This window comes from Hyperolius riggenbachi, chromosome 6 (assembly GCF_040937935.1).
Source record: "Hyperolius riggenbachi isolate aHypRig1 chromosome 6, aHypRig1.pri, whole genome shotgun sequence".
Taxonomy (NCBI): domain Eukaryota; kingdom Metazoa; phylum Chordata; class Amphibia; order Anura; family Hyperoliidae; genus Hyperolius; species Hyperolius riggenbachi.
This window is the reverse complement of record NC_090651.1, coordinates 195,849,649-195,861,743: the sequence shown is the minus strand read 5'-3', so window position 1 is coordinate 195,861,743 and position 12,095 is coordinate 195,849,649. Positions and strand designations below refer to the sequence as shown.

The 12,095-nt window shown below is 45.8% G+C and overlaps 1 protein-coding gene across 2 annotated transcripts in view; it reads right to left on the bottom strand.

Moving 5' to 3' along the window:
* Window positions 1-12,095, bottom strand: part of ROBO4 (roundabout guidance receptor 4) — a 1,158,575-nt gene that overhangs the window by 472,548 nt on the left and 673,932 nt on the right. For both annotated transcript variants that reach the window (XM_068240264.1, XM_068240265.1), the window contains exon 11: window positions 63-202. In XM_068240264.1, the coding sequence (XP_068096365.1) occupies window positions 63-202 (140 nt within the window). The remainder of the gene's footprint in view (window positions 1-62; window positions 203-12,095) is intronic.

The window sequence follows — 12,095 nt, the reverse complement described above, 5'->3', positions numbered from 1 at the left end:
AGGAAGATGTCTAAAATTAGTATTTTCTAAGCTATTGATCATTATTATTCCACAGCCCTTACTGGATTTGCAGAAGTCAAGGGCCTCAGTATTTTCCATCCACAGTAACTGACTGTTCATGCTGGTCATACTGCTGCAGTTTCTTGAGCATGATGCAGATTTCCATGTGTTGGGCAGCCATGGGGAGTCACTGATATCCATTCTGGGGAAAAAGTAAAGATATTTTTATTTTTTATGATAATGGTCTTTCCAAACCCCTGGTGTTACTCCCAAGACTCTACACATCCCCTGTAGTAATTCCTAAAATAGCATCCTATCCATCACTTTCCTACATTTCTTATCAAATACATCCCAAGAAATCTTGTAATAAATGGACATGACCCCGATCAGGGGCCATGTCCATTTATAAGAACAAACCGAAAGTAAAAAATAAAAAATAGAAATAAAGAAAGAAATGAAAACACTCTCTGGTAAATGAGGATTGTGTTTCTAGCGCCATCTAGTGTTGAAAAGATAAATTGCAGACACTGCACACTTTCAATAAAATAAATAATAAACTGAATCTCTTCCAAAGTTTACCACGCACCATCCCAAAGCAGTAACTAAGCAAACACGTAAAAAAAAAAAAAAAATAAGTAAAAAAAAAATCCATAAATAGTTGCCTTAGGGTCTCAGCTTTTTTTTTAAATATGTATGTCATGTACCTGTGTCCTCCTCTATCACCTGTCCTCCTGTGTCCCTTGTCTACTTGCCTGCAAAACTCTGAGCCCTGGATACATGAAAGATATGTTGCAGCTGCGTAGCAATCCCCGCATTCTCAGATCCACAGGTTCTAATAATCTAGTCATACCCAGAGTCCACTTGGAAACTTTTGGTCCCAGAGCCTTCTGTCATGCTGCCCCTACGTTTTGGAACTCCTTTCCTCAACAGATCAGGACAGCTCCATCCATGGACGTGTTTAAATCCAGACTGAAAACCCACCTGTTCAGTTTGGCATTTGCAGAAATATAACTTTTGTTGTGTGAATACTTCATCCTACTAATTACTAGCGCTTTGAGTCCTATGGGAGAAAAGCGCTATAGAAATGTTATTGTATATTGTATTGTATTGTATATTACTTTTATTTTAGTGTATAAAGGCTTACAATAGACGGGACACAAAAAAAAAAGGCCTGAAACAGAAAAAAATATACCTTTATTTCTAAATAATATATCAGCGATAAACATACATATTATTAGGGGCATAATTTAAATATTGTGATAGCCAGAACTAATGGGCAAATACAATGGGAGGGTTTTATTTATAGTAACATTGCTTATTTTAAAACTATAGGGGATGGAATTTGAGAAATAATATATTTTTTTTTCTTGCATGTGCCTATAAAATGCATAGAAAATAAAGTAATTACTGAAAACAAGTACTGCTCACAAAAAGCTTAATTTGTGGCAAAAAACAAAACAAAAACGATATAGATCATTCAAGAGTGAGAAGTGATAAAGAAGTAATAAAGTTATGGCCAAATGAATGGGGGGGGGGGGGGGGGTGCTGACTGGTAAAAATGGCTTTTGGCGTTTAAGGTAAAATGGACTGTAGGCTGAAGTGGTTAAACATTCCATTGACTGTCATTTACTAAGTTTTCTGGTTAATGAACTCTCTTCCTGGAACACTTCTCTGACTGACTGCCTTACTTCTTCTGTCTTATCCAGATATGCAGTCATCAAACCATAGGCCCGAATTTAACATAAGGCACTGTAGGCACATGCCTACAAGCACCATTAAGTGACAGAAGTGGCTTGCCTCCCGGAATTTCCCCAACTCTACCCTCTAAGCAAAGCAGAGAGCGCTTGCTGCTACCGTCTTTCCCCGAAAATAAGACAGTGTCTTATATTCATTTTTGCACCAAAAGATGTGCTAGGGCTTATTTTTAGGGGATGTCTTATATTTCACACAAGTTCCTGTGCTGTTTCCTCCTGACTCCCCCACTGTGTCACCTTTTTCCTGTGCTGGATCCACCTATTGTGATCCACTTTTCCCCCCTTTGTACCTTTACTGTCCCCTGGTATCCCTCTCTGTACCTGTGTCCTCCTCTATCACCTGTCCTCCTGTGTCCCTTGTCTACTTGCCTGCAAAACTATGGGCTCCAGTAATAACACAAGTTTCCATATTTTTCCCCCTTACTGCCGCTAGGGCTTACTTTCAGGGTAGGGCTTATATTTCAAGTATGCTCAAGATTCCTACTAGGGCTTACTTTCAGGGGATGTCTTAATTTCGGGGAAAGAGGGTATGTGACTCAACACCGGGCGGCTCTCTGCATGATGCTGATCTCCATCTCCTACAGTATACATGCAGCACAGCCCATGTACCAGCCGCATACAAAAATTCCAAACTTGTATATCAAAGGCATCGGCAAGGGGGCTGCATGCACTGGCTTTTAGTTATTTTTTTCGGGTCCATCTAAAAATGGCGCAGGGAGAAAAATGGCGCACCGTTCTGCCGATAAATGTATCATAAAACGCTATTTACCGAAAATACATTAAACCGGTAAATAGCGTTTTATGCTACATTTATTTCAGCACGGTACGCCATTAAAGCATGCAGGGGCTGCGGGTCGCTAGTATAGGCAGCGGGGGTTGGGGGAGAGAGGCAGCGGACACTGGAGGGCATAGGCAGCGGACGAAGATGTGTGCAATATGCATACATTACCTTGTCCCGGGCCGCCGATCGCTCCTTCCCTCCGCTCCTGCACTTTCTAGTTTGTTTGCTGTAGTCCAGCAGCCGGCCAATCACCATGCAGAGACTGAAACCGCATGGTGATTGGCCGGCTGCAGGACTACAGTAAACGAATGGAGGAAGTGAAGAAGCGGAGGGAAGGAGCGATCGGCGGCCCGGGACAAGGTAATGTATGCATATTGCACACATCTTCGTCCGCTGCCTATGCCCTCCAGTGTCCGCTGCCTCTCTCTTCCCCCCGACCCCTCTGTCCTCATAAATTTTTAAGCTTTATAACGCTATTTAGCGTTATAAGTGTAAGGCACACTGCCTGCGCCATTTTTTAACACTTACAACGCTAAATAGCGTTATATAATGCAAGTCTATGGGGCGCCCTTCTTATTCCCCTGGCGCTGTGCGCCATTTTTAAGTGTCCCGATTTTTTTCTCCTTTCTCTGGCTGCCAGGAACTATAACTGAATTAGTAGCTGCACTATTCGCTCCTAATGCCTTGTAACACTGATAGAATGTTAGCACTCCAGTGTTTATGTTGCAACTGCAGGGCTGCTGTGACCCCATGGAGAGCTGAGTTGAGATCAGGGTGGAGGGAGTCAGCCTGTGCTGTGAACAGAAAGGCACTCTGTCCTCCCCTCCCATAAAGTGGCACAGAGAAACGGCCACTGTACAGGGAAGGTTCCAGTGGTCATGTGTTGAGAAGGTGGGAAGTCATATCATGTGCTTGCTCCGCTGCCAGAAGACACATCTGGTTGAACTCGATGGACGTATGTCTTTTTTCAACCAAAATAACTATGTAACATGTTTCAATCTGCATGTGTGGACTGTACATCTGCAGCGCACGTGTGTGTACTGTACATTTGCAGCATGTATGTGTGTGGGTTGTACATCTGCTGAGAGTGTGTGTGTGGACTGTAAATCTGCCGCATGTATGTGTGTGGACTGTACATCTGCAGCATATGTGTGTGTTTTGTACATCTGCAGCATGTGTATGGACTGTACATCTGCAGCGTGTGTGTGCGGACTGTACATCTGCAGCATATGTGTGTGTGTGTGTGGACAGTGCATCTGCAGCATGTCTGTGTGTACTGTACATCTGCAGCGTGTGTGTGTGGACTGTATATCTGCAGCGTGAGTATGGACTGTGAATCTGCAGTGTGTTTGTGTAAGTGTACAGTATATCTGCAGTGTGTGTGTGTGTGTGTGTGTGTGTGTGTGTGTGTGTGTGTGTGTGTGTGTGTGTGTGTGTGTGTGTGTGTGTGTGTGTGTGTGTGTGTGTGTGTGTGTGTGTGTGTGTACTGTGCGGTGTGCGTATATGGACTGTGCATCTGCAGTGTGTGTATGGATTGTGCACCTGCAGTATGTGTGTATGAAGCCCACATGTCAAACTCCACCATAAAAATGTACCCGTAATGGTTTCCCCACTTTGCATTATGTTTGGCTCACTGTAGAACACCAGTGGAGCTTACTTGTGGGTGAAGGTGTAGTTCACCAAGGAAGCCAAATGGGAGAAAGAGTGGGAAAGCACTAAACACCAGGGAACTGTTTAGGGGATGGAAGGGGGTCACTAGACCCAAGGGTACTGAATAGGGGAGGGAGGACCACTAAACACGAGTGAACAGTGTAGGAGAGAAAGAGAGGACCACTAGACACCTGGGAACTGTATGGGGGGGGGGGAGGGGGGGGAGTGGGCCATTAGATGCCAGGGAACTTTTATAATGGAGAGCGGTGGCCCCTAGACATTTAGGTTGGCCCGCAAATTGGTCTCAATGTTTCGCACACTTTGCATTTTACACCCCTGTCTCATAATTGTCCACTGCAGATGTGTACACACTGGGCTTGATTCACTAAACCATGATAAGTCATATCACAGCCGTTTTCACTCGCATTTTCATGCAATCGCAAATTTATGTGCACAATTGTGCGTTGTCTCGCGTAAACACGAATTTTCAGTCCACACACAAAAATTTGCATTTACATGCAAAAATGCGCAATTTGCAAACACGAAAATGCATGCAAAAACGGCCGTGATATGAGTGATCATGGTTTAGTGATTCAAACCCATTATGTGGGGGTATGAGATTGAGGTAATCCCTGCCTTCAGTTGTAGGTGACCTTATCCCAGCCATGGGCCACCACAGGTCTGAACCTACAGAAATTCAGGCCACCACCAGGCCTCTAGCCTCAGCCTACCCCCACCAGGCCCCTAGCCAGAGCTTCAGTCTTACCACCACCACCAAGCCTTCACCCTCAGACCACCAAGAAAAAAATGAGCATGAATTGGGGAGTGGGCTGTGTTAAGGGGTAGAGTTTTGGGCACTAGAACCTCAGTGCCTATTGCCTACAAGCTTCAGAGGTATAAATCCTGCCCTGTCAAACCAACAAACTTTTTTAGGTAATACATGACTAATTGTACATGGTTTATTACAAGCTCTCAAAACGTTAAGTTTCTTCTTCGGGCATTGTTCAGAACTGCGTCAGAAACATACAAAAGAGAATGTTGCATGCAGAGACTTAAATATGATTCTGTAGGCTCAATCTGACATGGTGTTGCACTCCCCATTCAGGTATATACTTAACACTACTAATAAATGAACACACTACACACAATTGGCGAAAGGCAGCGGCCGTTTATTGGGGTACAACCAATCTGGACAACTAATTGAGAAATCAATTCTTTATTAACCAAATTTGAAAACCAACATAACCATTAAAGGATTAAATCAATAGTCATAATAGAAAACAAATGTCTGCCCACAGGGGTGACATTACCCGTGACTGTACCCCAAACGCAAACGCGACGAGAAAATTGGGGGGGCGCAGAATCTTCCTTGTTGATTCAGCCGGCTGCACTTGCTATGCAGCCGGCTTCTTCTATACTGCCTCCTTCTTCCTTATTGGCCTGTTCGCACCGCCCTCGAACCCAGACCCAATCAGCGCTGTCTTCCTCCGTGCTGCCAGGGGGGGCCACCTGTAATTAATTAGAGAAGAGCCAGTACCTTGCGATATTAACCCCTTCAGGGGGGGCTCCACCACGCAGGTGCTGGCTCTAATTGCCTGCCCCTTACATGGTGTTGCAACCCCCATTCAGGTATATACTTAACATTGCTAATAAATGAACACACTACACACAATTGGCAAAATTTATTGGGGTACAACCAATCTGGACAACTCGTTCAGATACCATTAACTGAGCAACCAATTCTTTATTAACCAAAATTGAAAACAACATAACCATTAAAGGATTAAATCAATAGTCATAATAGAAAACAAATGTCCGCCCACACATTACCCAACAACCAGTCCCGCATAGCCGGACTGTTCCCCCAAACCCGTGGCCCTTTCAATACCAGTATGCAAATTGCTATTAAATATATCAAGGCCTATAGGAGAAAGGTGGACTCCATCCCTGCTATACAGGCCAGCCACAGCACCCTCCAGTTCCACGTGGCGGATAGTCATTACACCCAACTCTGGCAAAATTTTGTTAGCCAAGTATCTATTAACACGTTTTCTTATTTTTTCAACAAATTTCAGTTTATTAGAAAACCATACCATTCTTGGAATAATTTCCGAAAAAATTAACTTCACATTAGGAAGACGAGCAATCAGAGACCTAAAGTCAGACTCTAACATTCGCATGAGTTCAATTGTGTTTATTTTTCCCAGATCGTTTCCGCCAATATGGATAATAAGGATGTCCGGGGAAGGCCAGATGGCAAGTTTCTTAAAGAAAACCTGAACTGAAAATTAAAAGTCAAAATAAGCATACACAAGTCATACTTACCTTCCATGTAGTCTACTCCTTAGTGTCTTTCGCCTGTCATGCGTCCTGTTTGTTCACTGTGATCAAGGGAATTTTCCATCCTCCATTTTGAAAATGGCCATTACCCATAACAGTTTTCTGGTCAGCACACAGTTAAACTGTAACATCGCCCACTTGAGCCATAGGGAAACATGGACATTACCTGGTACATCAGTTTTCCTCTCAGCTATAACTGACAGCAACTGATATTTTATTGACAGCAACTGATATTTTATTGACATCAACTGATATATTTCAGATCTGACAAAATATTGTCAGAACTGGAAGGGATTATTGTCAGAAGAAAATGGTGAGCTTCTGAAAGGAACTGATGTCAAGGTAACTATGTAATGTTCATTTGAAGTTACCTCATGTGTTTATTTTAAATATTTTTACTCAATACAGGTTCTCTTTAAGAACTAAAGAAATCAGGCCAGACCGGTGGAGACCTCTCGTACCTTGCCACAGGACCTGAAACTGATCAGAGCAGAGGAAAAGATTGGTTGAATAAGGCCTGTTCCGGGCTCTCCTATTCGCCCAATACACAAAGGAGTGACCTATTGTTATAATTTAAGTAGGCCTCAGTTATTTGGACTGAGTTAGTCAAAAAGGCTTGATGAGCAGACCTGCCCTTTAAGGGGATTTTCTATTAGAGAGAAAATCTGCAGTTCTGTCAGCAGAACTAGAACATACCAAGAAGCTGTTCTCTGAACAAGGCCGCAGGTCTCTCTGACCTGGGCATGGAACAATAAACATCAGCCATGTTTTGTAAACATCCACATTCCTGCATATAGGTCAAATGCCTCATTGATTATTAATCAAGTAGGTGTGTATGATGACACCACGAGTGGGTCCACCAATAGTCTGATCTAGGGGGTGGCGAAGATGATGTCATATTTAACTCTTTCCTAGTCGGTATTAAACCCGGAGTGAGCGATGGAGAGGGCATTCTGCTCTTTACTTTCGCACTAGCTAGCAAGGCTGACTGGGACCTCTAAGCATGTTCTTCCTTTCTGTAATCTGATATAATGTATGCTGTACATAGGTAGTTTAGTGTAACGTAGTTAGGAAGAAGGTTGACTGACCTGATTGACTTCAGCAGGGAGTCTAATCAAGAGCTTGTAACGCAACATGAAGATTGGCATGGCTAGGATATGATGAATGTATCTATCTGTATTCCTGTTTCCTGAATAAATAACGTAAACATTGAAGAAGCCTGAGAAAGTCTATCTCCTGCTTGCTGTGTGGAGAGTCAAGTGATCTCACAATCTGTGAGACGGTGGTGTCGAAGCAAAGTGATATAGAACAGGTTCTAACAGTGGTGCTGAAACCCTTCCCTGCCTAGAAAAACAGGCAGACAGGGGTCGGGGGGCCGAAGAAGTTTTCAAGATATTCCACAGCTTAACAAGCGGAATAAACGGACGTGGACTGTAAAGCTAGTCAAGCAGATACTGATAAGTGGTGTGGAGAGTGTGCAGGAGCCAAGCACACGGCAGCAATTCGGGAAAATTAGTGGCGAAACTCTTGGACGTTACACTGTGACTGCATCGTGCACTGCAGTTACCAGCCTCAATATCGATCGAACGGAATCCTCTGTGGCCAGCTGGCAACGTGCTGCGAGAGGTGGATCCGCTGTGGGGGGAGAGAGAGCCCCCACAGAAAATTCCGGTGTCCATTCAGTTTCGTGGGAGAACCGTTGCGGAATGCTGATGAATTGCGAAGAATCTGCGGCTCAGGCATGTATGATTTACGTTGTTATATGGCGTTATCTGTGTTGTATTTGGTGTTATAACAAGGAGAGGATAATGTGTTAAGATGTATAGTCTGTGTTAATTGCAGTATGGAGGCTGCGGGCTTCTCATCTCTCCCGTGCGTGGTGGGAGGGGTGAGGATAAGAGCAGCTCCATTGTAAATACGTAGTGCGGTTTTCAGAGGTTATGTGCTTTGATTTTTCTTAGGATTCAATGTTCCTGTGTTGCTAGAGCGTACATAGTATGGGCTTTAATGTTTCGGTAATGTTTGTTACAGCTTATAGAGTGGTTATCTCTACATTTGTCTCAGGCATGTTTTTTTTGCTGTTGAGATGTTGATTGGGTTTTTTTTTGTTTCTCTCTCTTTCTCCTCTTGTTCCCTCTTTTTGTCTGCCTTTCGCTCTCATTTCACAGAGGAGATCTGGGAAACGGGCCAGAAGTGGGTGTGTGGGGGGGGGGGGGTCCCCCGCCGCAGGAGATAAGCCAGCAGTGTCCAGTCTGTTAGTACTAGATGGGAGGGAGAGGGGATAGAGAGGAGCGTAGTGGAAAAGTGTAGTGAGAGGTGCAAGCTTATCTAGTTCCAGTCAGGGCCGTTAAAAGTTCTAAATGTATGCATAGGTTTAATGTTGTTTAGTCATGTCAGACTGATAAATGTGCGTCTCAGAAGTACTAGCTGTTAATATGGTTTAGAGTTACGCTGCGCGCTTGAGTAGTTCTGAGTTATGGCGGAGATATGCTGCAGATGATTTGTGGGGAGAGAGAGCTTTCTTCGTCCCTGGGTGATGCTACGATGTAAAATATTTAGCATTGCAGCTGTGACGCGGTTTGTCTCAAGTTTGGCAAGCATCCCAGAGAGTATAGGTAGCGGAAGGCTGACTCTCTGTAAAATGTATCGATGCTGTGTGTAACTATGCATAAAAAATGTATGTTCCGTGTGAGTTTGTTTTCTCTCCTAAAGTTTAGAGGATCGAGAGGCTGCTATGGGAGCAGCCATCTTAGCTGGCAGTCCAGGACTCAAAATGGCGGCAGTGGAGAGGGCCCGCCCCCAAGAGTCATGGCCCCCACACGTCATGGCAGGGGGGAGGAGGGGCTGGGGGATCCACGTCACGTCAGGCTGTGCTCGCGGCTCCGGGCAGAGCAGCTGAAAGGGAGGGGGGTAGAAATACAGAGACATTCTACTGAGTGTCTCGGTTCTCAAAGTATTTCCCCAGAAGTTTTCCCTGGGTCCATGGAAAGGAGTGCCAGAATATGTGCACCAAGCTATTACTGTAAGACTAGCATGGTCACGGATAGGAAATGTTTCCCAGCTGGGTGCAGGGAGACAATGAACAGCACAGATCAGGAATGGGTCTGTACTGAGTTGCTTATGGGATTATTCCTGTAAGTGGGGCACCTTAATGGGTGGTGCAGCATGAGTTCCTGTTACGGAACAATAAACAGGTATTGCAATGGATGACCACAGTTTGCAGAAACACTGATACTGAGACAGGAATGTGCAAAAAGGTGTTTTATAAAGGACCAAATCATGCAAATAACATACAACCATATGCAAACAATATATACAGTGAATCTCCCGCAAACCAAACAAAACAGTGTGCACACATATAACCAAAACCCTGACTATCTATCTATCTACAAACGGCATGCAGGAGATATATATGTACAAGCAAATATATATATACAATAACGCGGTATCAAAGGGAGCAGGCAAAGACAGGTCAAAACGGAATAACAGAGTCAGCAACGGGTAATCAGATACAAGCAAGGTACAAAGGAATAGACAGAAGCAGAGTCAGGACTAGCAGAGGTTCAGCAGCAGGTAATCAGATCACAGAGCAGGTACAGGAAACCAGGTATTAAACAACAGAGGTGACCAGAGACTCAGACCTGTAGAAAGGAAGTTCTGGCAATGACTTGCAGGAAGAGGCAGACTTATATAGTCCATGTAACAGGAAGCATCTGGTGGTAATTGCTCAGAGACACATTAGAGGCCTCTGCAGGCCATACAAAGAACTGCAAGTCCTTAAATGTAATGATAAGCCACCTGCTGGTGGATAGTGGAAGTCCAGGGCAGTCCAACTCAATACCACCACCAGCAGGCAGGAGATGATACAATATGAATCGTAACAGTACCCCCCCCTGAAGGAGCGGCCTCAGGACGCTCCACAATGTCTTTAGAAAATGTCCACCAGGGTCCCACAAGAGGGCAGACAACCCAAACATTGGCCAGGTGGGTCGCAGAGGCCAAGCTTGGGAGGGCAGGGAGGGAAAACACTTTGAAAACTTGGTCTTTGGATGTTGTAACATAAGCTGTAAATGTCCAGGCAGGATGGCAAGTTGGATAAAAGACTGTACAACATCAGGCAGGACCCAGAAAGCAGCAACAAATACAGGAGGCAGTAAAAGGCAAACCTGGGTGGGCAGGGAGGGAAATAATGCCAACCAAATCCAGACCAGCATCTTTTGGACAGAGAGCAATGTAGAAAACAGGATCTCAGGAAACTGGAGGATATCAGACAAGGTATCAGGCTGGACCGGAGACTGGCAGGCATAAGGCTTGGCAGGAGACTGGACAGGAACATTAGGCTGAGCAGGAGACTGACAGGTATCATCAGGCTTGACAGGAAACTGGACAGAATCATCAGGCTGAGCAGAAGGCTGGACAGGATCATCAGGCTGAGCAGAAGGCTGGACAGGATCATCAGGCTGAGCAGAAGGCTGGACAGGATCATCAGGCTGAGCAGAAGGCTGGACAGGATCATCAGGCTGAGCAGAAGGCTGGACAGGATCATCAGGCTGAGCAGAAGGCTGGACAGGATCATCAGGCTGAGCAGGAGGCTGGAGAGGATCAGGCTGAACGGGAAACTGGCAGGCACCAACAGGCTTGACAGGAGATTGGCAGGCATCATCAGGCTGAGCAGGAAACTGGACAGGAACAGGCTGAACAGCAGACTGGACAGGATCATCAGTCTTGGCAGGAAAATGAGCAAGATCAGGCTGAACAGGAGACTGGCAGGCACCAACAGGCTTGGCAGGAAACTGGCATGCATCATCAGGCTGAGGAGGAGACTGGACAGGATCAGAGTGGACAACAGGTTGGCAGGTCTCAGACAGAGCAGGAAACTGGCAGACATCAGCCGCTGCAGCAGGCTTGGTACCAACAGGGCAGACAGCAGTCTTGGAAGCATCAGGAGCATTGATAACAGGAGTCTCTAGTGGCTGGGCAACAGCAAAAGTCTGTGAAGGCTGGGCAGCAGCAGACATCTGTGGAGGCTGGGCAGCAGCAGACATCTGTGGAGGCTGGGCAGCAGCAGACATCTGTGGAGGCTGGGCAGCAGCAGACATCTGTGGAGGCTGGGCAGCAGCAGACATCTGTGGAGGCTGGGCAGCAGCAGACATCTGTGGAGGCTGCGCAGCAGCAGACATCTGTGGAGGCTGCGCAGCAGCAGACATCTGTGGAGGCTGGGCAGCAGCAGAAATCAGTGGAGGCTGGGCAGCAGCAGAAATCAGTGGAGGCTGGGCAGCAGCAGAAGTCTGTGGAGGCTGGGCAGCAGCAAAAGTCTGTGGAGGCTGGGCAGCAGCAAAAGTCTGTGGAGGCTGGGCAGCAGCAAAAGTCTGTGGAGGCTGGGCAGCAGCAAAAGTCTGTGGAGGCTGGGCAGCAGCAAAAGTCTGTGGAGGCTGGGCAGCAGCAAAAGTCTGTGGAGGCTGGGCAGCAGCAAAAGTCTGTGGAGGCTGGGCAGCAGCAAAAGTCTGTGGAGGCTGGGCAGCAGCAAAAGTCTGTGGAGGCTGGGCAGCAGCAAAAGTCTGTGGAGGCTG